The 27,907-nt window shown below is 42.1% G+C and overlaps 2 protein-coding genes across 3 annotated transcripts; both read right to left on the minus strand.

The window, feature by feature from the left end:
* Window positions 1–1,629: 1,629 nt before the first annotated feature.
* brd2a (bromodomain containing 2a) lies at window positions 1,630–12,596 on the minus strand. Of its 2 annotated transcripts, none has more exons than XM_062409284.1 (12): window positions 12,075–12,596; window positions 7,717–8,023; window positions 7,222–7,359; window positions 6,851–7,001; window positions 6,464–6,663; window positions 5,844–6,374; window positions 5,446–5,574; window positions 5,129–5,320; window positions 4,764–5,032; window positions 4,192–4,511; window positions 3,868–3,996; window positions 1,630–3,605 (listed from the first exon to the last, which is right to left on the minus strand). In XM_062409284.1, the coding sequence occupies exons 2-12, from the start codon at window positions 7,993–7,995 to the stop codon at window positions 3,478–3,480; spliced, it is 2,466 nt and encodes an 821-aa protein (XP_062265268.1). In that variant the 5' UTR covers window positions 7,996–8,023; window positions 12,075–12,596; the 3' UTR covers window positions 1,630–3,477. The 2 variants fall into 2 exon arrangements, with proteins under 2 accessions (XP_062265268.1, XP_062265267.1); XM_062409283.1 differs by having other exon boundaries at window positions 10,679–12,596.
* Window positions 12,597–21,261: 8,665 nt separating this feature from the next.
* Window positions 21,262–27,702, minus strand: tap2a (transporter associated with antigen processing, subunit type a). The gene is made up of 11 exons (XM_062409291.1): window positions 27,131–27,702; window positions 26,598–26,712; window positions 26,389–26,519; window positions 25,773–25,978; window positions 25,459–25,656; window positions 25,178–25,306; window positions 24,341–24,529; window positions 23,914–24,087; window positions 23,235–23,394; window positions 22,675–22,811; window positions 21,262–22,117 (listed from the first exon to the last, which is right to left on the minus strand). Exons 1-11 carry the CDS (start codon window positions 27,645–27,647, stop codon window positions 21,890–21,892), a joined length of 2,184 nt encoding a protein of 727 aa, XP_062265275.1. The 5' UTR covers window positions 27,648–27,702; the 3' UTR covers window positions 21,262–21,889.
* Window positions 27,703–27,907: the final 205 nt, after the last annotated feature.

Genomic DNA, 27,907 nt, shown 5'->3' on the forward strand with positions numbered 1-27,907 from the left:
CTCACTGTCACCGCTAGATTGCGGAAAGACCAACCGTCACATTTAAACTCATGTCTGACCAGCAGTTGTAGTGACTCACTGTGACCACCAGAGGGAGATTATTGATCAAGTTAAAATAACAGAATACAGCAACTTCCGGTAAACACTTTCAAAAGTAAAACTAGTGTCTGAACAGTTTAGTTTTAGTGACGCGCTGTGGCCACCAGAGGGAGATTATTGATCAAGTTAAAATAACAGAGTGCAACTTTAAACACAGACAAAAATACTTCACCCAAGTTGGAAATACTAATAAATACTTCTGCAAGGTTTAAAGGTTTATCGATCAGTATATTTTAACGAGTCAGATAAAAACACATTACAGGTTCATAATAACATAAAATAAGATAATCCTTATTAGTGTAGCCGAGCGTTTAGTTGGTGCCTCAGCCGAAAGAAAACACAGGAGAGGTTCATCAACTAGAGACATAGCAGTCGTTTATTACCCGTCATATTTCCACAACACTCCTCACAGAACATCTTTTCCCTTTTCAAAATAATAGTCACTAAATAAAATAGTTACGTTAGTCTCGCAATGGGGAAATGTGTAGTTTTTACAGCAGCAAGAGTCAAAAAGATATCAGCAAGTAATAAGTGACATGCAATACTTAAGTGTAAGGAATATATAATATTGTATAGAAATATATGGATGTACTTAAACTATTATAAACATTGTAAATACAGAAGAAATATATGCAGCGTGAGGATATTTACATTGAATGAATTGCATATGAACCGTTTATATTGCACAGACAGATGAATATAGCAAAGTGAATATTGCACAGATTAGATTTAAAATTGATAAAGTGCAGTCCATGATGGTGGTTAATGTAGTTTTGAACAATAATTTGCTAAAACAGAGTTTTTTATTATTTATTTATTATTTAAAAATATAAAGGATAATTTTTAGCTTTCTATAAAACTCACAGTAAAGATTATACTCAATACAGGTTTTGTTCTATTCACTGCTCTTTTACTGTGATTTAACAATAAAAAACGTTTGATCTGCAGTGTTATTTCTGAAAAGTATTTAAATTTTACTTTCAGTGTTATATTTATGTTCTATTTCTGATTTATTTATGTTCATTAAGCTTCTGGTTTTATTTAATCTTTCATTGGACAGCTATTAGTTTTATTTAAAGATAGGTTTTCTTCAGGTAAGCACTTTAAAAAATAAGACTAGTGTCTGAACAGTTTAGTTGTTGTGACGCTCTGTGTCCACAAGTGGGAGCTTATTGATTCAAACAAAAATGATCTGTTATAGTTCTTCATCGTCATTAAGCTTCTGTTTTTCTTTTTGTCTTTCATCGGATGGATATAAGTATATAGAAGTTAAATTAAATAATATAATAAAATTGTAACAGTTAAACTAAAGTCTCTCAGAAGTCAAATTAAGGTTACAAATTTCTGTCAAAACTCTAAATGTTGACACTAAACAAGCAGCATAGACAAGTTTCATGGCCCTGACACAGACTCCTCATTTATAACAGAAATATAATCAGGGCTGAGGAATAACAAAATTATCTTTTTCTCCGATGTTTTCGAACTCAAACTTCCCTTTTCTAAACTTGAATAAAATGTCTCGACAGTCGGTGAAAAGACAAACTTCTGTTTATTTCTGTACAGATGTTCAGATGAAATGACAGACACAAAGCTTTCTGACAAACTGCAAAAAAATTAGACTGACAACAGGATTATTTTAGTCTCAGAAGAGAAACCAAAGTAATAGCTGAACTAAGTTACTGAAGAGGAAAGAAAAACATGCTTAAAGATTTTAGACTGTAAAATATTTACACTTCTACAATCCCAACAGTTCAACTGACTTGTTTCATATTTCAGACTTTGACTTAAAAGCTTTTGATAACTTTCAGAATTATGAAAAAGAAAATGAATCTGTTCTCCTAAAATAAATAATCAAACACAATCGTCCAAATTCAATCCAGACAATGTCAAAAGGAAAGAGGAAAAAAACACCTAACCTAAATCACTTTTTAGTATTTCCACCAAAACCAACAGTGTATATTTATGAAAACAAGTTTATTTTACCTACTGGATCCAATAATTAATAAAGCACACCATCATGTTTCCACCAGCAACCTTACTTTCTTTGTTGTTCATCATCTGAAGAAGAAAGGGACCTCACCATCTTGGTAAAGTGACTCTTTAATAAAACTCTGCTCATTCAGGAGCTGCTGTTACTTTTACTTTAGCGACACTGTGGCGTTGAGAACATGTGGCTCATGGAGAAAATCAAGCCAGAACCACAATGCTTCAACTAAGCATAAAGGTATTAAAATACCAACAAACATAAAGTAAAATATTTTTCCTCATAACTTGTTGGAACTGAAGTTTGGGCAAAATCAAATAGCAGAAGAAATCAGAAGAACCAGGAAGTTATTTCGGAACGGGTGAGTGGACAAGACACGTCCTCACCATTTATTAGCAGATTGGTCACAGAGAGAGAAAAAGCAACACGTTTACAGAGAAATTGAAAAAAGGGATGAAAAAAAAAACAGCCAACATGAGAACAGAAATATTAACATACAAACTGATGCGTTATGTCACATTTCTGTACAGTGGCCAACCCTTTAAACGAGTACATGAGTACACTAGGATGCAGTAAAGTAGTACATAAGTATGCAGGTGTTTGTCAGCTCCTCTGTATTGCATGCATTCTGTTTTCTGCTGAACCAAGGTGCTTCTGCGTGCAGACCGGTTTTCAACGCCTGCGTCAAAACTACGAGGGATTTCACAAGGCTGCACTCGTGGTGCCGGGTCACACACTCACGCATGTGCATGCAAACACATACATGACTCATTCTCTCTCTCTCTCACACACACGCACACTTCCCCTCTTTGTTAACCCCCCAAAAAACTAAACAAACCACAACTCCGCCCCACGCCAGTACATCTTTCCCAGAATGAGGGAATAAATTAGCTCATTAAAATGCTTCTTTATAAAAGAAAAATAAATTTTTATATAACTGTACATCTCATCTATACAGCATTAGGACAGGGAGCTTGGTAAGAAGGGAAATTATCTCCAGAAATAAGACAGATTCTGGCTCTAGCACCTTTATCCCTCCAAAGCATCCGCCGCTCTTCTCCTTTGCTTGCAGGAGATTTCTCCCTCTACACAACGAGGCCAGAGAGTGGCAGGGGGTTTCTAAGAGTCTCCTACGATCCATCCATTCATCAACCCTCAAAGTTTGCTGTCCAGGTCTGGATGAATGAGCCGAGCGCAGTGAGAGCCCCGCCCCTCTCCGTCTAGGTTGGACACTCGTTGAGGAGTTGGACCAGTTCTGTCTCGTGCTGGTTCTGTCCGAACCGCCCTGCGGCTCCATCATCGGTGGATCTACTACAGCTCAGTCCACTCGGTTTGTAAGCGAGCCAATAAGGGTCCTTCACGTGACCCCTTTGACGTGGAAAACCTGCCGCTTCTCAGCCGGAGTCGGATTCGCTTGTGTCTGAGGATGAGGAGGAAGAGGATGACGAAGAGGAGTCCGAGGAGGAGCTGCTGGCGCTGAGACGTGACGGCTGGGTGTTGGTATCTGTCGCAGGTTTCTCTGCTGAGGAAAAAAAAAATCACACAAACGGTCAAGAACATGTGAAGAACACTCAAAAGTCTACTGTGATTTCAAATGAAAATAATCATCAGATAAAGATTTGTTTAGACAACTTTAACATTTCATCTTTTAAGATCAACAAACTGAAAACACGCTGCACTTAGACACATGTAGAGGCCTGATATCTGTGAGTGTGTGCAGCTTAGTGCAGATTGAGTGTTGGGCCCTGGTGGAGGTTTGTGTTCTAATGAGCTGCAGCACTCACGTTTGCTCTTGGCAGGCTTCTTTCCAGAGTTGAGCTGCCCGCTGACGTCCATCAACCTTCTCTCCAGCTCCTGCTGCTTCTCCAGAGTGAGCTCTTCCCGGGACTTGCCAGCCATGTTCTGTTTACTTGCTACATGCAAATAGAAAAGTATAAGTAAGTAAATAAGACAAGGGCACATTTTCAAAGATGTAGAGCTCCAAAATGTGTGTTACATTTTCAAAGAATCTGTATTTTACATCGACCTTAGTGCACTTTAACACACACAAGCATCTAAACATTATAATCAAAAAGGGGAAACGACATGTCGACTCTTGTCCTACTCACCATATGGCTTTCGAGGTTTCTTCCTCAGACACGTCATGACATATCTCTCCAGCTCTCGCAGCGTTGAGGGCTTCAGCGTCTCAAAGTCGATCTCAATCTCCTCGGGGTTGGTGTCTCTGAGCGAGGGCTCTCGGGACTGGATGATGTAAACCACGCGGCCCAGCTTCTCGCCAGGCAGCTTGTTGATGTCCAGGCTGAGCTGACGCTTCTCATCATACGACATGGGCGCCGTCTCCTCCTCTTCGTCAGAGTCAAAGTGACTCACTATGGGTTCATGGACCGGCTGAGGCAAGTTAAACATCATGCGGCTCTTCTTGGCTCTAGTGGACGTCAGGAGAGGTGGAGAAAGAGGGAGAGACAGTTATAAGAAAAGATTACAGAAATGCCAATATAACATTATATAATATCCTTTTAAATAAGTGCAAATTTCAAACAGTGATGACTTTTTCAATCTTGATTCAGTCTCTCTTCAGTTTCCTCAAGAACAAAGCTCCTTTGGAAACTTGATCCAGAGGGCAGCTTGCAACATTTGCTTTCAGTTCCAACATTGTCCACTTGGTGTCAGGACTCACTTGCTCTTGTTGTTTTTCTTGCTCGGGGCCTTCTTGATCGGGATAACAGGACAGGCCACAGCGCTTTTGCTCTTCGATTTGGGGGTTTTGGTAATTTTGGGTGTTTTTGGAGGCCTGACCGGCGGCAGCTCTTCCTCCTCTATCCTCCGATGCTTCTCCTTTTCTACAGTCTTCTTCTTTTTCTTCTTGTCTTTCTTGTCTTTCTTTTTCTTAGGTTTGACTATTGGGCCCTGGGAGAGTGCAGTGAGCTGCTCGTGCACAGCTTTCAGCTGAAGAGAGACAGACAGGTTAATAATAAGGGCCTTGCCAAATTAAAACTTGATGACTTCTGGTTTTCCTGCTATAGTATAGAGTCGAGTACAAACCTGCTCTTGCAGCTCCGCCAGCCGGTTGGCCCTCTCCTCTTCAGAGTCGGAGCTGGGGCTGCTCTCGCTCTCCTCACTCTCACTGCTGGGCTCACTCTCAGATGAGGAAGAGGAAGAAGAGGAGGACGACGAGGAGCTCGGTGGTGCTGGAGGTTCGTCTGGCATCTTTGCAAAGCAAAATTCAAAGACATCCTAAAATAAAGAAAAACAGGAGGTCGTGGACCAGTAAACAAGCTGGAACATTCAGGATTTGAGGCAACGAACTTGTGCAAACTATCTAACAATTAAAATGGTATCAGTGAAATCTGCAGACTAACCTGGAGTTTTCTGGCCATGGCCACCACATCATGATCAGGGGGGTTGTACTTGTAGCAGTTAGAGAACATCAGTCTGACATCTGCAGAGAACTGCTGCGCATCACGATAATCTCTTCCGTCCATCTTGAGCTAACGACAAGAAGAAAAATAGTTTATGAATTTTAGTCTACTTCTGAATTAGGGAAAGGAATTGTCATGTTGACTGATTTGAATTACATGGCATATTAAGATTATTTACTTTTTATCTGTCTTCAATATTTTAAGTGTGGCCTGTGGCTTTCAAAGCTTGGCAGACGCCACATGATGGTGATGTAACATCATAGTATTGTTTAGATTCATCTGCTACTGTGAACTGCAGGACTGGAAAACAGTGGTGTGTGTTTTTCTAACACAAGTACCTTGATGGTGCTGAGGTCCATGGGCTGTTTGATTATATCGTGGTAGTCGTGGAGGCCGAGTGTTGAGGCATCGACAGGCTTATAGAACGGCCAGGCGTACGCGGCATGCTTCTTGGACAGCAGATCCTTTAAGACCCCACTGCAGTAGCGTAGCTGAGGGCTCAGCTTGCTGCGGCGCACCGGTGGTGGCAGTATGGAATCAGGTAAATCCTTCTTGGGAGGTTTGATGGGACGGCCGCTTACTCCTCTCCTGCTGTTTGCTGATGCTTTGGAACCCATCATAACTGTTCCACGGCCCATTCCCATGGCCATACTCATCCCCATTCCCATCCCCATTCCCTGGCTGATGCTGAGGCCTTGGTTCATCCCCAGGCTGGAGTTATGGTCCACCTCAAGAGAAGTCAGGGTTAGTGGCGAGTTGTGCCCATCGCCCATCCCCAGGCTGATGCCACTGACACCCATTGTGCTCATGATTGGCATGGCTACAGTGGTTGGAGTGGTTGTGTCTGCTTTCCTCTTCACACCTTTTTTCTGTAGTTGATAAAAGGAAAGGTTAGATGAGTGTTGGGTCCATAGTTTAGAGTCAAGCGTCTACCAAGGATCAAACAGTCAGCTGTTACCTTAGCAGTGGGCTGTGTGGGAGGCAGACTTGTAATGGTGGGGATACTTTGTTCACTTGGAAGCACAGAGGGCAAGCTCTTGCTCACAAGTGTTTGTGGGGGGGTGGAGAGAATGGAGTCGGGTGTTTCTGGGGTGGGAGGCGAGTACGCTGACTGTGAGACAGCTGGGACCTGATGAGCTGTTGTCACTCCTCCAGAGACTGCGAGAAAATGGGGGAGACTCAATCCATCAATATGGATTTAGATAACCCAGATTCACAATGTTTCATAGATCTTAAAAAGGTATGACATCCTCTGTTCCTTACCCTCAACAAGAGTGAGGAAAAACTACCAAAATGTGTGTGTCATACATCTGTTTTAGTCTTTTTTGTTGCAGCCAGGACTCACCTGGGTTTCCTCTGCCCTTTTTGCCAGGTTTGACTGGTTTGCTCCTTAGAGGCACTGAGGGAAGCTCCAACTCATCCTGTGGCATCTGAGCAACTTTCTGTAGGAATGCCTTCTCCAGGGACTGAGCCATCAGCACTATGTCATCTGTAGGCTGCAGAGGAGGAAGTTTAAAACATCAGAAACTTTTAACTCAGACCTTAAGTGTCTCAGTTCTTTTTGTACATTTTAACATTATGGCTGCACTTTCATAACAAACTTCTACTTTTCAACCATCTTTCATCTGATTAGTATGATTTAAAGAAATTGTTATTTGATTTATTTATTGTTATCAGTTTTCAGGCCATCTCTCTAACACACACACACGCTCTTACCTTGTTATAAATGTAGCAGTTGGTAAACATGGTGTTGAAGTCCTGCATGCACTCACTGGCACTACGGTAGTAATTATTTTCCAATCTCCTTTTAATGCTGCCCATGTCCATGGGAGTTTTGATGATCTTGTGATAGTCCTGGAGGAAGACAGACACTTAAAGGTCATGAAAACGGGAGATTACATCTTAATCCTTGTTCAATACAGATTCAAAAAGTTATATTAGCCTGTAGGGGTGGAGCTGGTGTTGACATCCTTACAGTCATACTAATTTTGATGATAAAATAAAAGCAATTGATAATGTCCACTAACAGTGAAGGTAAAATTGTCTGGGAGGGAGAGGTCGTCAGAGGATGTTCTAACAGCGCCACAAGATAAATCTGTTGTCAGTCTGAAATAGCTTCTGTCTGTGTCCCGCTCTGACCCCCGGCAGTGAGACACCACATTTGACATTGAGCTTGCTGTTAATGTCAGATTACTCAACGTTCACACTCACAGGCAGGCTGAGCTTGGCTGCGTCTACAGGTTCGTGGAAGGGCCAGGCAAAGTGGTGCCTCCACAAGGACTTGAGCAGGACTTTCTGCAGGAACTGAAGTTGGTTCGTCATCTTTCCCTCCCGGTTGGGGTCTTTCACCAGCGGTTGAGGGGGTCCCGATTGGGACATCTGACTGATGGTGGGCATCCCTGGACTCTCAAAGCCCTCGTAGAGCAGTGAAGGTTTTCGGATGCGTTTTCCTGCTGCGCCAGAACCCTGGTCCATCTGTGAGATTCCCATTATGCCAACATCAAGCCCGATGTGGGAGCTGTGGGGAGCATAGTTGAAAAACCAATGAGCTGTATATCCAAGTTGCCAAAACTAAGGAAAACTCAGACGGATGGAATTAAACCAAAAAAGCAAGAACTTTGTCTCAACTTCTGTCTGAATGTTACCAATTGTTTTATCAAGTATAAAAGATATTTAATTTGGAAAGTGGTATCTGCATACACCCAAAGTGTTATTTGCCAGTATTAATATAATTAATTATTAATACAATATCATGCCTATAAATAAAAATATAGTATCTTATTGTGTGATCTCAGTAAAATAGTGGCCCCTAGTTGACATACGCTCTTATGTATCCTACAGCACCACCCACTTGCATAATGTATGATGCAAATCCCCTTCACAAGGTGCAGATTCTTTACGATACTCAGCAGGCATACTTCCGCCTGACTTGGAATGTACTCCTGCCATATCAGCACTCACAGCCCTGGGAGAACAGGCATGACCGCCACTTCCTCCGCTTTGGCTATCTCACCGATTACACAGACAGAAACTACACCCTCATTTCCCTGTAGGAAACAAACACACTGGTCTCCCAAAGGATTCATGGGCGGAGCTTCAGCTGCCATGTTACAGTAATGATTGGCCTACACAGGACTAGACTTCTCCAGATTACCATAAGCACACTATGAAACTTGTTTCCTACCAGCCGCTCTGCTTTGCTACCAGTATCTTCTGACACCTTGTTGTCACATTGACCACCCGACTCATATTAACCCTATTTACTTCTGCACATTGCAGAGTTGGGAAGTTAATTTTGCACAGGTATTGTAAGCAAGCCTAATCTCTACAGAATGCTCAACAACCTGGGATGTGGTTATGCTGGTTTTGATCAGCAGAGGCAGTTCAGTGAAGGCTGATATAACTAAGAACTCCCAGCATCTCTACAAGTCCACCCCACCACCCAGTCCGCCTTCTTAGGGGATGTTGACACTTCAACACCAAGGGCGACTTTGTGAAGAAATAACGTTGACCTGACTTACCGTTATGTGAAGATCACTTTAGTGTTAATGTGTTGATGCCTCCACGTGTATGTAACACACCCCCCTCACACAAGAGCAAGCAACCAATTTGAAAAGGTATTGAGTCATACTGATGATATACACGTGAATGTTGAATTTATTTTTCATGTCAAGGAAATCACAGAGGAATCAATGTCCCTGCTGGAAAAGAACAGAACCCATTTTGAGGTCAATGAAATTTAATCATCACCTGAAGTGTCGACATCTCCGGTGACTTACTGACTTTTGACTGCACAAGATGTTCCAGGGGAAAACAGAAGTATTTATTGTCATCTTCCAGAATAAATACACACGAGACTACTTCCAATCTGTTTACACTGTAAAGTGAGTGACCTTGAAGGAACTGATGCAAATATAGGAGAGTATTGCAGTGTTTGCATCATACTGTGACCACATGGGGGGAACAAGTATCACCTGTACCCCTGATTAACCATTTGATCGACAATAATTGCTTAGCTGACCTTGAATATATTTAGCAATAGTTGACATGTATGAAAACAGGACTGTAAGCAATGACTACAAAACTTTACATATTTGAATTATGTATTATTAATGGCAAGGTAAGCCGTTTTGAATGATACAACTTTTGGAAACACATTTGACAGTTAGTGTACTTTATTATTAAAAGGGGGGGGAAGTATGTACATAACATTAACATGCCTAAACAAAAAAACGTGTTTTTCTTGAAAACTGTAAAGTGAAAATAATACTATACATATGATTTGGAAGAAGAAGATGATTAAAGATTGCTCAGGTTAAAATTTACTGTTTAATGTTATTTGCAAAAATCTTTACGACACTTACAGCTAATGCTAAAGCTTGTGTGACTTCGATGGCTGTAACCAGGCAACCGACTGTAACCCCCAACAGCCCGATAACCAGACCTCAAGCTGGAGCCACAACATCCGACCTGCTCATATTCAGATCTTAATAAACCATATATAAATAATACACTGCTGGAACTGGTAAGGTTAGTGGAGTTAAACCGGAGCTAACACGCAGTGTTGTTATACCGGTACACAACACTCACCGTCACATGGCTACAATAACAACAGGCGGAACAAGCAGAAACACCGGCGTGACCTCGCTCCTCTGCCCGCTCCACCAATAACCGTCTGTACGGTACCATGGTCCAGTAATAAATCAGCACATGCTAACGCTGCATGCTACACATATTGTTGTGTCGGGCAGTTTGCATCAGATCAGTAACACAAGAACTCTTCAACAACAACTCACACCGCCTTCTAGTCGCTGAGAGCGGTGGAGCCGCTGCCGCGCACAGGAGCGCTTGGGTCTGCAAAGCTAATGCTAGCAGCGCTAGCAGCAACTACCAGGCAGCGGGAGAGAGCGGCCGGCGGCAGAGGCGCTGCGAAAGATGGCGCCTCGACAGCGCGAGCAACAGCTCGATACAACCCGCGGACACAAGGACAGTTCCTCTGCACGAATTCTTATCACTTTAACAAGCTCCCTCCTTCGGCACATTAGGCGTCCGTTTCTCTTCCACTTGCAATCGGGCATATAGGCTGCCAGCTGCGGTTCTCAGAGAATAATCACGGGAAAGGAGTAAATATTCCCCCTGGTGGGAAGCTGAGAGTCAGTTTACCGGTAGATACCTGTCAAGCAGCGGGTTAGCGGCCATATCCGTCCGGATGGATCCGGATTGTTTAGACTGAAACCAGGACCCGTCTCTGCTCGTCGGCTCTCTCCGCTCCCCGCCACTGCGAACACCTCCCGGTTTGCTTCGTTGAAATGGCGACGCTGCGCTTACACCCGTTTCTTTATAGACTCATCGTTCACCCCATTGGACACACCGCACCAACATGGTAACGCCCTCCGCCTTCCTATTGGCTGCTCCAGGTGCTCATCAAAGTCGCCACGCCCCTGGACGCTGGAGCTACACTGACAGCCTTTCGGGCCCACCTATTCGCAAGTTTCAGCTGTCAGTCAAGAGAACGGGGCAATGCTATTGGTTGAGCGTGTCCTGCCCGACAGAAACATGGCCTGTGATTAGCTCCGCTTTGGGTCCTGTACAAAATGGAAGTTGGCCCCCTCCTCCTCGCACAACATTACGTCAACGTGTGCAAGGCGACGACGATGATTGGACAATGCTGGTCTAACGCGGGCTTCCAGCCCGAATACTAACGAGGTGATTGGTTTTTCCGCTGGGTCACGCGTATCCCTGAACAGCCGAGAGCCTCTCCCCACTCACCAGAACGACCGCAACATCGCCGCCATGTTTGTGTTACAACCGAATTATACGAAATAAGTCGAGTAAAACATTATGATAAACATTATCGCATGTGGACGAGTCGCATTCTCTGTTGCTGCAAACAGATGAAACCACACGAGGCTTCGAACACACGTTAATCAAGAATAAAGCTAACAAATTCAACTGGATCCACAATGACGACGCAATAAACTCCTTCCACACAAAAGGCCCCAGTAACACGCTCACAAGACCAAAACCAGCTGAATGACGAAGCACTTTTCTCAACTGAACTCATAACTCATTTTAACCAACTTCTAATTTCTTCGGTCCAAACAACTTGACGATTAAGCACAATGATCTCAATTTAACTACACGAATATTAATCTAGGCCGAGTTTGGAAATACAAGTACTATACCTGGCCTTTAAGGCTTTACACGAATTGTTAATCCACAACTACGAAAATCACAGAAAGACCGAATCTATAAAGCTCGTCTGTAAAAAGTTAAAGAAACAACCAGATAAGAGTTAGAGAAGCACATGCGCCCATCCCCCACAGCAAGGTTACAGATCCCCCACAATGTCACTCAAATAAACCACGAAGGTTAAACTGGGTCCTCACAGGATTCAATACAAGATTACTTCACACGAGTTAAATCCGTAAAAACGCTTTTAAAAAGTTAAAATATCCTATAAAAAAAGTAAATACTTTTTTTTAAGTATAATAGTAAAAAAAAACAGAGGATCTTGGTATTCAAATAAATACAAGAGTCGAGAGGTAAATTCCAAAACAAAGCGAAACCTTTCTTCAAATAATCTTCTCGTCTTCCAGCTGGATTCTCTTTAACCAGCACATTTCCCTCCAACATGTCCGCCGCCTTCTTCCTCCTCTGCTGCCGGTGGGGGAGGGGAGTCATGTGACGCAGCAGCGCACTCTTCGTCAAATCTGAACACGTGGCACTGCGCAAAAAATATAATCACAACTTCCGCGTTTCCTCCTTTCAAATAAAAACGTCCCCTCCGATAGATCCGGGCCCCCACGGGCCAATGTGAGCCGGGATTCGAGCTCACTTTGGGGACAAAGTTGCATGGAAATCCGAACAAAGCTAGAACCGTCCGCTTCCTTTCGTGCGCTCCGATTGGTCAGAGGCGGTCACATGACGAGGAGGAATCCAGGGTCAGACTGATTCCCTGTTTTCCTCCATCGTGACGTTAATCCTCCGCCGGAGGGAAGAATCCTCCGCGACGTCTGAGTCTCAAACGCGTCGCGAATATCAACTTTGTCCAGAAGACGATTCCTCTGGATCCCAGGGTCTTGTTTTCCATCGGGCCCCATGCGCCTGCGCAGAGGCAGCGATGCAGCCCTGAGTCAAAGTGCCGGAGGCTGATCCAACAGCCCTTCACGTTTAGGTTTTAGTCTCCCAGCGTCCCCCTATATCACCATACCTTGAAAACTGCTTGAATATCGAAACATCTGCTTAAATTAATTGTCAATTTGCTGCCACGTCTTTTTAGTGTTTGCTAACCACGTGCTTCCAATGGTTTGGGATGTTTTGGTGAGTTATGTGTGGATTTCTACAGGCAGGGGCCCTTACATAACCAACATGGAAATATATGATAATACAGAAATATGGGGAAATTGTTAACGACAGATTTAATCATAGCCTTATTATTAATTCCTTATTGGTTATTACTACATTCAGCTCTGTCCATCTCCTGCTGGGAAGATATTTTCTCTGCAACTAAAAAAAAATACAAAAGACAAGTTTGTTTCATCTGTCAGTGTTTGATTACAATCACATCATATGCAGTGATATAAAACATTGATAATAAATAAAACAAACACCTACTTATCTCATCATTTAATGGCTGAATGATGAATAATAAGTTTGCACCACAGCTTTTAGTAAAACCTGCAAATAACTGACACCAGGACTCTGTGACTCAAATGCAAAAATATAGGATTATGAGTAAAGTTAAACTGGGGCCAGCCTAAAGTTCCATGTCATGACACAGTGGCTGAAAACAGAATTACAATTTCAACATTGATTTCCTGCTAAAACATGCTAACCACATATTATTAATTAAGGATATTTGGGTTGTTAAGGTGTGGATTCCTATTGGACAGGATCCACAAATAATCACCACAGAAAATATATGATCATAATAACGAAATACGGGAAATGTAAAGAAATCATTCAAAATATATTAATTTTATCCTGACTGAATATGATTCAATTTATATAGTTTAATATATAAAATCTATTTTCCGGATGACAATGAGATATTATGATTTATCTATTCATGTGTTGTTAATGTTTTGTGGGGAACCAGGATCTGACCTGAACATGCAGGAAAAGCCATGTAGGAGAACAGGAAGGAGGGAGGGGTCAGCAGATTACGTCAGAATCAGCCTCCTCTGACTCATCATCAGTGCTCTCTCTCTCTCTCTCACACACACACACACACACCCACGCAGCTACTCACACACACACACACACACACACACACACACACACACACACAAACACACACATACACACATACACATTCTCATTGACATAATGTATTCTCAAGCTCCTTACCCCCAACCAGAGGCATCACAAATAATGCCCTTATCTAATTATGACCATGTCTCCAAAACCTCTAAACCCTCAATAGTACATTTTGAAGTGGTGATGATCAACCAAACTGGATAAAAGTATTTATCCACACAACCATAAACATATACATACATATTTACACACACACTCCCCCTCTAATGACCTCTTGGCTACGTCTGCTCAGAAATGGTTGCCAAGGAAGCTCTTTCCTTCACTCTGTAATGAGTCACAGGCTGCAGTTGAGTTTTACAGTAAAAACTTGTTCAGCTCAGAAACACCAGCTGCACTATGGACACTGCTTTAATGCTGTTGAGCCTGGCGTCATAAATACGCTGCTAGGTAATAACTCTGAGTGTTTGATATCATGTGTGTGTGTGTCTGTGGTTGCCATGTTTTCACATATCAGTTCTTTCACCATCCTCCCCATAGCTGGCAAACCTTCCTTAGCAACAACAGACCCTTGGGCCACTGCTGCAGGCTGCAGTTCTCAGACACAGAGGAACACTGTGTATGAAAGTTTCCTGTGCTGCAGTGCTGTCGTCTCTTGAACGCCACATTCTCTCTGAAAAGTTGTCAATTGCAAGCGTAAGTTGTTCAGTAGAGATGTGTTGGATTCAGTCACATTGTTTGTCACTAGCTTCTTTAGCTAGCCAAGAGCTATTTCTACTTGCATCCCAATGTGTTATTGTTTGCTTTTCGAAGCCTGTATTCAAAGACACAACTCTACCTTTTTCGGTTGACCTGTGGTGATGCTGCAAATATCGTTTTCTGCCAAGAAAATACACATTTCCAAATAAAAATGACCTCTTTTACTTAAATAGCTTTCATTTACAGCAGCTCTGTGTATTTTTGTGGCTTCTACTGCATCATGAGTGCACTTGTGGCATGAATGGTCCAACGACACCATCATAGCATCAGTACTATTACCATCATCTGCCATTGCACCTTATATACCTATTTATCTTGTGTTTCTGTTTTTATTCTTTCTACCGCAATATTTTATATTTTATATTTTATATTTTATATTTTATATTTTATATTTTATATTTTATATTTTATATTTTATTCTATTTTATTGTATTCAAATGTACCGGCTGCTATGACGACTTAATTTCCCTTCGGGGATGAATAAAGTAATCTATCTATCTATATCTATCTAGTTGCATGTTTTATTATTGCCTATATCATTTCAAACTAAAAGGGCATGATAGAGGACACATCTCCAGGGTCCATAGTCCCCTTATGAAAACACAACATTTAAATTTACATGATTTAACTCAGACCACATCCTTACTCCAAATCCAGGACGACAGCAAATTATGTAGTCATGCAAAATGAGCTGTAAATGTGTGAACCTGAGCGGGGACACTTCATTATACTCTCAGAGAAGGGAGAAGGCAGAGCGGTGAATTACTTCCTCTGAATAGAGACTGACTTTCTCTGGAGTAAGAAAGAAAGAGAAAATTAACCCTGCAAATTCAAAGTGTCACTAATGTTACTTTTAAATCAGTTCTCAAGACGCACTTTTAGCAAATGGCTTCACCTGACCTTCCGTTAACCTTAAATAATGTCTTAAATCATTTGCTGTCTTTGATTGTAAATGTTATTATTTTGCTTGTTTCCTTTGATGGTTTGTTGTCTTGTTTTGTTTGTTCTCATTGTGAAGTACTTAGTAACAGGTGTTTGAAAAGTGCTGCACAATGTTTATTATTATTATTATGATTAGTAGTAGTAGTAATAGGAGTAGTAGTAGTAGTAATATTGTTATTATTAATGTTGTGATGTAGGGCCCTGATGCTGGAAATACAAATAAACAAATAAAATCAGCAAAGAAGATGACTGATCTGAAATGAGATTACCTTGCTAATCCTGTGAAACTAATCTCTTTGGCAGCATATGTCTCTGACTCTCTTAATACTTACTTTATTTTGCACACAATGTCTGAAATCAAACGCAACCTTTATGCCCACAAAAATGTATGCAAGTTTCTTTTTGTATGCGCAATTAAATTCTGATTTGCGTTTATGAGAATTATTTATATAAAAGAAATTGATATTGTATCACTGTACTAATGTTGAAGCAAAACAAATGTGTAACATTTTCTAATCAGGAGGAATGTCTTTAACACTAAATATGAGCCACGTGCACGTCACAGCTGTTGATCAGGATTTAACTGACTTCACGGGAATTATATTTTCTTTTAATGTAGGAGGATCCTGTGTGGGGGAGATAAATCCTAATTTGAGGAAAGAGCATCTAACCAGAAGGTATAGATTAAGATTAGAAGTTACAGGGAAGTCAACAAGAAAAACAACTAATCCTCATGTTCAGCAGCAGGTTGAATCAAATCTGACAGTCAGTCTGTTACTGTTTAAATCCATGTGCCTTCTACTGGACACTAGGGGTCACTGCATTTCACGTTATAGAAATGCACGGTATTATGCTATGTCGCCATCTAGTGGCCACCGAGTTAAAATGGACGACAAACCAAATTAGATTTGGGTTGGGGTGTTGGTTGTGTAACCCAGAGCAACTAAATTAAACGTTAAACCTAAACTTTTACCTTGTTGTCTTTGTACTTTTTAACAGCTGTTTTGAAAAGTCCTGTACATTTATTAACAGTTACAACAACAACAACAATAACAACAACAACAGCAATAATAATAATAACAATGTGAAGTAGGGCCTGAAGCTTGAAATATTGGAGACTGATATGAAATTAGATATCATGCTAATCCAGTAAAACGAATCTCTAGCATGCATATGTCGCTGACTCTCTTAATATAAGAAATTTTGCACACAAAAAGTTAAATGGTAAATGGTTTGTATTTATATAGTGCCTTTCTAGTCTTGATGACCACTCAAAGCGCTTTACAGTACAGTTTTACATTCACCCATTCACACACACATTCATACAGTGCATCTATTCGGATCACTTTCTATGGGGGGCCATTCGGGGTTCAGCATCTTGCCCAAGGACACTTCGGCATGCAGATAGATCAGACTGGGGATCGAACTGCCGACCTTCAGATTGGAGGACGACCACTCGACCACTTACCTATCACATCCTTTGGGCAACAGGAAGTCCAGAGGTGCCATTATTGCCTGAAGTGGCCCACAGCTGTATGCTCTGGGTCACAGAAAGAAGGTTTGAATCCCAGAGGTCAGGGGCCTTTCTGTGTGGAGTTTGCCTGTTCTCCCAGAGTCTTCATGGATTTTCTCAGGGTTCCTATCACAGTCCAATGGCATGAAGGTTAACTGGAGACTCGAAATATGTCACCATGTGTCGGCCCATTGATGAGCTGAGGACCTGGTCAGGGTGTACACTGCCTCTCACACCAATGTCATCCGGTCCTGTGACCCGCAAAGTAAAATCAGTATAAATAACTGATGGATGAGTTTCACAATCTTAAATGTTTTTATATCAATACCTATTTCATTCCACTTGGGGGCACTCAGGATCTATCATTAAGCTCTTCTGCCAACACTCATGGCAGGCAGTTGACAGTTGCTGGTTCTCTAGGTGGAGTTTAGGGGAAATCACATGATCTCCTGGCTTTAATGGTGAAGGTGCCTGAAACAAGCACATGGTGCGCTGTTGCTCTTCCTCGTGATTTTCATTACAATGTCCCCCTCCCAACCTCTCAATGATGAAGCGGTGACAGTGACTGTCCACTGAGACTCAATCACTTTCTCCATGTTGTGACAAACGAGAAGTATCCAGTGACTCAAGCAGTCAAATATAAACCCTGATTAACTGGTGGAGTCCAGCTCCTTGTCACCGTGTCTGCTCCTGCTTCAGTTTGAGTCCAGATACACATTCAGATACATGATCAGATGCATCACAACAGCTACTGGAACACAAAACCTAAGCAGAAGCACAAAACTGAAAATACTGCTTCATAACCAAGCTGCTTCTCAACCCACTCAGGGTTTCCACTGGGCCTTGAAACGTTGTTTAGAGTCCTAGCTCCAAGGTTGACAGTTTTCAGTCCATTGTGTGTCCATGGCTGCAAGAAACAGAAATACTAATATGAGCCATGTTCAATAACTGTGGACGTCCCAGCTGTTGAACAGGATTCAGGAGATTGTGACAAATTCTCCTTCACAGAAGAAGATGATCTGATACCTTATCATGGGACATTTTTTTAATGAAGGATGATCTTGTGTGGGGGGATTAGTCCTAATTTAAGGAAAGAGCAGCTATCCAGATGGAACAGATTAAGATTAGGGATTATATGCAGAAATAAAAAAAACTGAAATTACTTTACGTTATTACGTTATATAACTCAGATAGCATACGGATGTGGTCAACTTATATAAAATATGCTAAATCATCTAAATGTCTTTAATATGTTAAATATGACATACCACTACTTAAACACAAGTGTAAATTATTCTGGGAACCTGATATTACTTCACATCTGTCACTTGTTGACACCTGCCAATGGAGTTTCCCTCCCTTCACCATCCCTGTGCTGTAGTTCTCACTAGATGTCGCTCAAGAGCAATGGATTTTAATCCTTTGTCGCTATCTGAACTTCTGCCAATTCGCCAGGCTGGCTGCTTCCAGGAAATCACATGACTGTTTGTAAAAGTGCCAAACACAACCAAGCGGGGTGCTTTTACTCTTCCTTAAAGTCGTTATCTCTGGGTGCAGCTTTTTTACAGAATGACAGAATGAAGATCAGTTTCTATTTACTTGATTTTGTTCTCTGAACTCAAAAAACAGACAGCAGATCTGTTTTGTGACCTCCCTCAAATCATCATGTGTTGTGTGTTTGAACCATATATTTTGGAGTTTATATATTGCTTAATACCTCAAGAGAAATCTTATAAAAACAGTTGCTATATTTGGTGTTGCATGTGTCACACGCCCAGGGGAAGTTCGGTGATTCACATGATAAGTTTGGGAGTTTACCTGACTTTGAGACGGATGAAAACGTTACTGTACAGAGGAGATGTATCAGATAAAGCAATATATTCAAAATAATATCACAGGGGTCATCAAAAACACTTTTGTCAGAGATCATAATGCAACTTTCTTCCAGGTCTATTTCATTGCATTCATCAATTTATCAAACATCTGTCAAACTAAATGAGACGAATCCATCGCTTCCATTTCTGTTGTGCTTGATGCTGAATCTGTTTGTGTGTCACTTTTGGTTTAGAGAGGAGAAGAGAAGCTATGATCATGATAGAGGGAAGCTGATCTGTCAAGTGACTTGTTTTCATTGTGAAGCTTCTGAGAACAAACATGATCGATATATATTCATTCATTCAAGGGGTTTTAGTGACAGAAAATATAACATTATAAATTGTTTGTGTGCGTGTTGTCAAGGTATTACTCCTGTTGACTGGACTTGAACCGGTTTACACACCCACATTACAGGGACTTTCCTTCCTTGTGGGGACAAAAAGAAAGTCCACAAAATGTTTAAATCATTCATCTAAGATGGAGAAAAGTTTTAGAGTTAGTATAAGGTTTACATTAAGGTAAAAGGTAAGTCAATGTCATATTCTCTGAAGTCATGGAGACACAACTGTATGTGCGTGTGTGTGGGTGTGTTTGTGTGTGTGTGTGTGTAGACAGAACCTGCCTGATGTCAATTTAACACAATTCAGGGTTGTTGAAATTGCCACAGCTGAAAAAAGAATTGTTTTGTATCTTGACTTTGGGCCTAAAAAATAGGATCAGACAGAAATATGATATATGTATATTAAGATGGATCAGAGCATAATTACATATAATCAGCATGTTAGAGCTGCTGGTGCACTGCATGAATGTGCACTAGACTTGTACTGTTAAGCACTTTGAGTGGATGAAAACACTGGAAAGCTTTAAAGCCCATTCAATAGATGATTTTTTAATCATCTTAAACATAGCAACTGCTGAAAAGTCAAATCAGAATGTTTTCAGTCACATGACCTGGGGCTTGGCTGTGGTTTGGCTGCGACTCAACAGAAGAGACCGAAAGTAAAATGAACAAAGAGAGAAGGGACTTTCCAGCTCGGCTGTTTGGTGAGGCGACCCGGTGCAGAACCGGTTCTGTCAGATCGTGGTGATAATTACCGCCACGGGTTCAATGGATCCTCCTTTAGTTGTTTTAATATGCCACATTTCGCGGGCACGCTGTCGGACATTTTGTGTTTTGGCTTAGTCTAAGATGGACGCAATGTTGAGTTCAATGCCGAACTCTCCTCTTCCTGCAGGTGGCACACGATTACTGAACCTTGGGTCTCTGGTTTTCAGTTCACACAGGGAGTTTTAAGAAGCGCCAACAGTAATAGAGGACAATGCAAAGTTTGAATCAACGTTACAAAATGAAAATAAGTTAAGTTAAGAAACTTTTATTCAATAACAGAAATACTCTTGGCCATGCAGAAATGTTATGTGTGAATCCTGCTGTTCCCTCCTGCAGTTTGGGTCTAAGTATCTCACTCCAATGTTTTTTACAAGCACCCTTAGACACAGTCCGGTGCAGTAGCATTAAGAGAGAGACACTTTCTGGAGATTCAAACATCTGCGCCACGTACGTTTTGCCACCATTTTGTCGATGAACAGAGGTTGAGACAAAATGGCGACAACTGTTGAAAGAGGAAGTTGGTGTTTTGACATCGAGCTGCAGATAGACTTTGGTTTTATGATGCATGATCACCAGGCAGCTCTCCAAAAAGCCAGGAAATAAAGCACAGTGCTGGTTGTCAGGTACTTTCCAGGTCAGCTCCAACAATAAAACACAGACTCCACCTTCAATGCTCAGTCAGAAGAATAGAGACACAAAAACAAGCAAAAGCCTGAGACAACTTACCAGTAGAATAACTTTCTTCTGACCATGTCTGGTCTTATTGAATTCATCCTGTAGTATCTGTTTTTGTATTATCTGCAACATAGGGAGGTCAAGTTTTCACTGCGGCTGGATTCTCAGCAGGAAAACACAAAAACCACAGAATGGATTTTCACGATTCTTGTTGCGATGATGTAACATGGGTCAGAGAAAGAACACGTAAAATTTGAAATCATTTACAACTTTAACATTCGGAGACACTGTCCTTTTCTTTTTTAACATTTCTACCAATCTCCCATGGAACTAGAAGGACACTCAGTTAAGTGCATTTCTATCCACCAACAGTCCCCTTAAATTCAATTAAACAAATTTTACTAACTGCCAAAATGTGCCTGCTCAAGATACATGAATTCTTCTCTGGGATATTGGTGAAAATGTGTTAAAAAATTAATCTGCCCCTTGGTCAGGATCTGCACCCATATTTTATAATTTCTTTCTTAGCCCATGATGCATGTTGCATCTCTGACAATGATTAAATCTGATCCTGTTCATCAATATTTTATTTAGGACTGAAATAAAAAACAACCTTTGGCCACTCTGATCATAAATGAAGATTGTGCGTCTTCATGTCAAATCTTTATTCTCATTTAACAAATACAAGGCAATGAACCGGAAAAAATCATACAGCTTATATATATATAATATCTTTTGAATAAATCTAATAACTTAATGGTGCCTGATGTTATTTCAACAGTCTGCAAAATAAAGAGTACTAGAACTAACAGAGTTGTGGAGGCGTGTTTCTAAATTAAATACATAAAACCTCTGAATGAAAGCAAATTTATATTTATACAAAACAATTTCCAGAAAGTGAACTTGTAATCAGAGACTTTTCTCAGGTTAACTGCTGCTGCTGTCAAACTTGTGCACATTCTGCTGCAGGTTCGACACCACATTGTATTCTGAACAAAGCGCACACATTTAGTTTACACAGTTTTGTCCTCAGTTGTATTGATTTTGTATGCATTCAGTTTTCTTTGTCTTTGAGTTACTGCTTCTTCTGCATCCGTCCTCCTTCCTGGTTTGGCCTAAAGATGTGTTTGAGGGGGAGCCTGGTTAAATACAGGGGCTCAGTAAATTGTATAGACCAAGTGCTTCACCAGAATAGGGGTAAGTGGGATATGACGTTTTAGTTGTTGTATTTTTTGTTTCCCGCGACGTATCAGTCAGTCAGTCAACCCATTTTCAGCCCGTGTGGAGTTTCCCTCAGCGAAGTGCCTCTCCACCAGCTGGTAGTATCTCCCCTTCAGGTCCATCAGCTGTTGATGAGTCCCTTGCTCCTCCACTTTGCCTCCACCGATCACAGCGATCTGATCTGCCCTCTTCACCGTCTCCAGCTTGTGAGCGATCACCAGCTTGGTCTGGTTGGGACCTTCTGTCAGGGCCTGCAGAACCTGTGTGTGATGACAAATACACGGAGTCTGATTCAGTAGCAAGGATCACACAAAGACGATGAGCGGAGATTCAAAGGTTTACACGCAAAAATCAGGTGGTCACCATTTTCTCTGAGAATTAATTAAAGATTAAAACTTGCTGGTCAAAGGTTAAAGGTCACTGTGACCTCAGTTCAGTCCTACTCCTGTGGACGTGATACATCAGGAACGCCTGGAGGGAGTTTCAGTAAATCTAGGTTCAGTTCGTTCACTTGGACTCAAGATGAACTGATGGTCAAATGTCAAAGGTCAATCTGACATCACAAAACTCATTAACTTATTATGATAAAATACCTTTTGGTAAATTAATTTTAAGTCGCTATAGACATTATGTGACACTGCAACCTGACTGGTTGGATTCTTCTTGAGCTTTGAGATATGAATTTGAAATGTTCTATTTATATTAATGTATAATTATTTTCCATATATTTATGAAAAATCTCCTTCTTACTAACTTCATGCTCATCAGAACTGAACCAAACTTACAGACTTCGTGTTGCTGTTGTGAGAAACTTTACCTTGTTTTGATTGTCAGTGTCCAGGGAGCTGGTTATCTCGTCCAGAATCAGGACCTGTGGCTTTCTGACCAGAGCTCGAGCTACAGCGATCCGCTGCTTCTCGCTCTTGGATAACTGGCCACCGCCTTCACCCACCTCTGAGAAACAATAATATAAAAAGAAAACTGATTGGTATTGAAAATTAATTCCAAATACCAGACAAAAAAAAGATACAGAAAGACATGATGTTTTGATGTTAACTCAAGAGGAAGTGTTTCAGACAGAGGCTGAAAAGAGGAGCTGCAGCAATAGAAAGTATGAGAAAAGACATGTTTTCTGAAAATCTGAGAATGTAAAGCTCCTCACGATATAACACTTATTAAAATTGACACATGTCTCCTTTAATGTTCTTTTAAATAATCTTCAAAATAATAAAAAGATAGAAATCTATAATGAAAATCTTGCTCTCCACATTCCTCACATTGTCTTCAATCAAACAACCTGATTCTAAAATCCAAAGCAGGTCTTTGTGCCAGTGCTGTTGGTGAGAAACAGCCTGAGGGGCAGGAACAACAGATTACCTGTGTCGTAGCCTTTCGCCAGCAGCTTGATGAAGTCATGGGCGTTGGCTTGGCACGCCGCCTCCTGGATCTCATCCAATGAGCAGCCAGCGAGCCCGTAGGCGATGTTGTCTCTAATGGAGCCAGAGAAGAGCACAGGGTCCTGGCTCACTACTGCGACCTGTGAAACACACTTTCATCAGCTTGACTGAATCAATAACATGAATGGGAACAAAAACGATCCATTTAATTATTCTTACACAGTAACAGATATAATTGAACTCTCGGAGGACATAATTTTCTGGATTTGACTTGTTTTTAAGGGGTTAAAGGTGATTTTATCTTGTTAGTTAGTTAGCGAGCATGATTACACAAAAACTACTCAACGTATTTTCATGAAACTTGGCAGGAGGATGGAACATGGGCCAAGAAAGAACCAAATACATTTTTGTGCAGATCCAGATAAAAATTACAAGATCAGATGTTCGTTGACATTTTCACTGCTTAAGCATAATTTGTGTGTGTTAGTTGGTGCAGCTTGATTGAATTCAAGGCAAAATCTGGCTGTTGGCAGAGGTACGTGATTTACTGAGCCACATTCTAGCTTCATCTGATGTTTGATGGTCTCAACACTTAAAAGTGAGTTGGAAGTACTGGAATTTCTGAGCTCTGCTAATTTCTTCAAATAATGAAACACAACCTTCTCATGCAGGTAACGGTGGTCGTAGGATTTCAGTGGCTTGTTGTCCAATAGGATTTCTCCATCCTGCAGCTCGTAGAATCGCTCCAGCAGACTGACACAGGTGCTTTTTCCCTCTCCCGATGGACCCACCAGCGCCGTCATCTGACCCGGCTTCAGCTCCAAAGAAAAGTCCTGAACCGAGAACACAGCAGTGGTTGTATGACTAAAACATTGACACTTAGCCTGAGGACACATGGAGAAACTCTGAATTTGTCCCACTGAACTTGGTTGAAGTTGAGTTTCTGTCTTTGATATGTGTCCAAGTTTTAGAAATAATGACCTTTTCTTTATCATTGTCGGTTTTCAAAGGGTCATTTTTTTTATTTCATGAGCTGTCTAAGAACCAGAGGATCTACCCCGTCTGCCTGGCGTGGAGAAACCTCACCTGCAGCACTGTTTTGTTGGGTTTTCCAGGATAAGCGAAGCTCAGACGATTGAAGCTGACGTGTCCCATCAGTCGATCGGGTTTGAGTTTTCCATCTGTGCTGACCTGAGGTTTTCTGTCCAGATAATCAAACACCTTCCCCGCGGCCCCCACCGAGTTCAGCATGTCACCGGCGATGTAGGCAAGTGTCTGGAGGAAAGAGGTCACAGGACAGGGCTGGGATCATTTCAGCTGTTTTCACACATGAACTCCTGACAATGTCCTTCTCTAGACTCTGGGTTTCACACATTAAGAAGCAGCAGGAGATTGTCTAAGTCAGACTCGTTCACCACAACCGGAAAATGTGGGAGACATTCAGGCGAGGGGTGGAGCCTGTAGAGCAGCAGGAGGCAGGACATGACATATAACTAGTTCTGAAATCCTGTGTTTTTAAGCACATCAGCACTGGCGTAGATTCTTATCACCAAAAGTTCTCGAATCACCCAATATTCTGCAGCACCTCTTTTTTATATTTGTATTATTTCTGTCTTGTGTCCGACTCGTTACAGAAACAACATGTGAATTCTCCTGATGGATTCTCACATGAGCTCACACAGACACTTTACAGACATTTTACTGGGGGGGGGGGGGGGGGGGCAGAAAAACTCCTGAGATTGTCCAGAGCAGCTGACTCGGACAGTTCAGTGCATGGGTGAAACACGTTAAGAGGATGAAGTCACAGTTGCTACAATGAATATATGTATTTTAGGCTGTGAGCCATATTGATCTTTCTCCTGCTCAAAGCTCTATCAAACACCAGCCCTGACTGACAACTATCCACAATGCATGATGGGATACCCTGATGCTGTCTCCAAGGTTTGACTGGTAGAGGATGAAGGAGAGCAGGTTCCCAGTGGTCATCTGTCCGCTCTGGATGAACAACCTGCCGTAGTACAACATTAGGACCTGCATGGCCAACCCTGTCAACTGTGAGGAGACACACACACAGACACACACACACACACACACACACACACACACACACACACACACACACACACACACACATACACACACAGTTAGATAAGGTCGTTTGGAATGATGGGCTCAACACTCAAAAACTCACTCAAACTTCTCACCCTCCGCACGAGCAGGTAAACTGCACGGACAATGTCCCGCCGGTTCCTGAGGACTTGAATGTCCCTCAAACGGACACCATAGCGTCGGGCCTCATGTTTTTCTGCATTGAAGCTCCGCGCCACACGGATACTGTACACCACCTCCGTCACTGCTTCGTTTGCCGACGCCATCGAGCTCTGCATGGCTAGGGTCAACCTCTGAGGACGGAGGAAAACATAAGATTATTCGATAATGATTAAAAATAATGTCTCACACACAAGGAGCTCTTCAGTTCTCAGCGTTGTCTCATCACTTGTCATCAAGCTACTCTCACCTGGTAATGTGTGTCGTAGATGTTCTGAATGAGGCCGGTGACGGGCGTCTCCATCAGCACCAGGAACGTGAGCTTCCATGACAGATTCATCATCAGGGAGATCATGCCCAGCGTCTTGATGAGCGTCCTGAGCAGCACGTTGACGTTCAAACACACGGTTCTTCCCATCAGTTCGGTGTCCTTCGATAACCTATGTGTGATTTCACCTACACAGAAAATTAATAGAAATGAAATTCTGTCTCGTCCTGTTCCGTCATGTTTTCATCTCCATTTGTTTGTTAGTTAGCAGGATCACAAAAAAACGGTTCAAACTACTTCCATGAAGGAAATTTTACATTTTGAGCAGATATGGATAAATGGGAAGTTCCTGGAATATGTTTCAATATCACTAGTTTCCCAGAGAATATTTCATGGATCTTGTTGAAAGAATTCTGACATATTAAGATATCACATATAAGGACAATGAGGCCTTGATGGAGATATTACCTCTACCAAGTGCCATTAGTTGCCATTCTTTGTTTGTCCTGAAAAGTCCCTCCTTTATTTACTTTATACTTCTTCTGTCCCTCATCTCACTTATTCATACAGTGTAAAGTGCAAGTCACAGGAGTCGTACCTGACTTAATGGTCTCGAAGAATCCAATTTCCTGTTTGGTCAAAGCCCCAAACAGTTTGACTTTCACTCTGCATGTGAAGGCGCTGATGGCACAAAGCAGAAGACCCCCTCTGCAGCCTGCACTGACCGAGCTGGTAGATAAAAGACAGTCAGTGAGACGTGAGCCACAGACACATGCTGGTGTCTGGAGGGAAATCACTGACTCTTACCTTCCCAAAGAGTACAGGCCCATGAAGAGGAGAGCTGATCTGAATTCACTCAGCTGGTACTGACCCCCCAAGATGTCGATGACTCTTCCAGTGTAGAACGGAATGAACATCTCACCTGAGAGTAAAATCAGACAGACGCACAGACAACAGGTTAGGGTCGCTGAAGAACCCCAGGGCCCTGGTGAATATTTAGTGCCTGTCTGATGGTTTAGGGTTTGGTTGAGCTCTGACAGATTTACGGTTCAATATGTGAGTTTTTAACAATAGTTTCCACTGTGTGTTCATCATAGCAGATTTTTCTTATTGATATATCAATATCGACGATATAAATTGTTCCGCCTATTGATTTTATATGATCCCCATTAGCATCAACTCTTCATGGGGTCTACAAACAACATTAAAGACAATCAATTATATTCAAATCAGAATATCTTAGACAAATTGTTTCTGGAAACATATTATCCTACAATATTCATATGCACCATACTTATTATCCTCTCTAGGCCCTTTGCCTTCGCCCTCTGTGCACTTACAGACAACAGCCAGCGACAGGAACACAGACCCTCCCAGCAGCAGGAGGTAGTCGGGTCTGTACAGCCGCAGCACTCTCACGAACAGAACCCGGGCCTTCTGCTTCGTCTCTTTACCGGCGGCCGCCTGGTCGGTGTCCGGGAAGGTGATCTCCCAGAACAGCGCAGCAGCCATGGAGGCGGCGGCGCACAGCAGCCAGCAGCAGCGCGCATCCGCCCGTCTCCCACACTGGCCCTCCTCATGGTACAGCGCCGCTGAGCCGGTCTCAAACACCGCGGGGAGCAGACAGTACGCCGCTATAACACGCAGCAGCAACGGCTTGAGGTCCCCGAGGGCGAGCAAGGACAGGACCGTCAGAGCCGAGCACCGAAGAGCCGCACAGACCCAGAGACGCGCCAGATGCGAGGAGACGCTGAGAGTCACCACGAGTCCTGACGCGTAAAGCAAAGACAGGTCGACGCACACGGCCGCTATCAAAGCAGCCGCTTTGTGAATGCGTGGAAACGTTTTTCCTGCCATTCGTCCAGCTGCAGTTATCCTCGTGTGACCTGCTCTGCTGCGTAAACTATGTTTTTGTTGTCATCCACTTTCAGTTTCACTTGCTGGCAAGGGAAGGGGGTTTCTCTTAAACCCAAACTGCACAGTGCAAAACTAAAACCTCGAGTTGGAGAGCTCCGGATTATTAAAACGAATATTCTCACGTATCAACCATTGAAAAGTAATGGATTTGTCACATATCCATCACATAGCACACCATATGGCGAGGAATGGCACTTTGG

Source organism: Platichthys flesus, chromosome 17 (genome assembly GCF_949316205.1).
Source record: "Platichthys flesus chromosome 17, fPlaFle2.1, whole genome shotgun sequence".
Lineage (NCBI taxonomy): Eukaryota > Metazoa > Chordata > Actinopteri > Pleuronectiformes > Pleuronectidae > Platichthys > Platichthys flesus.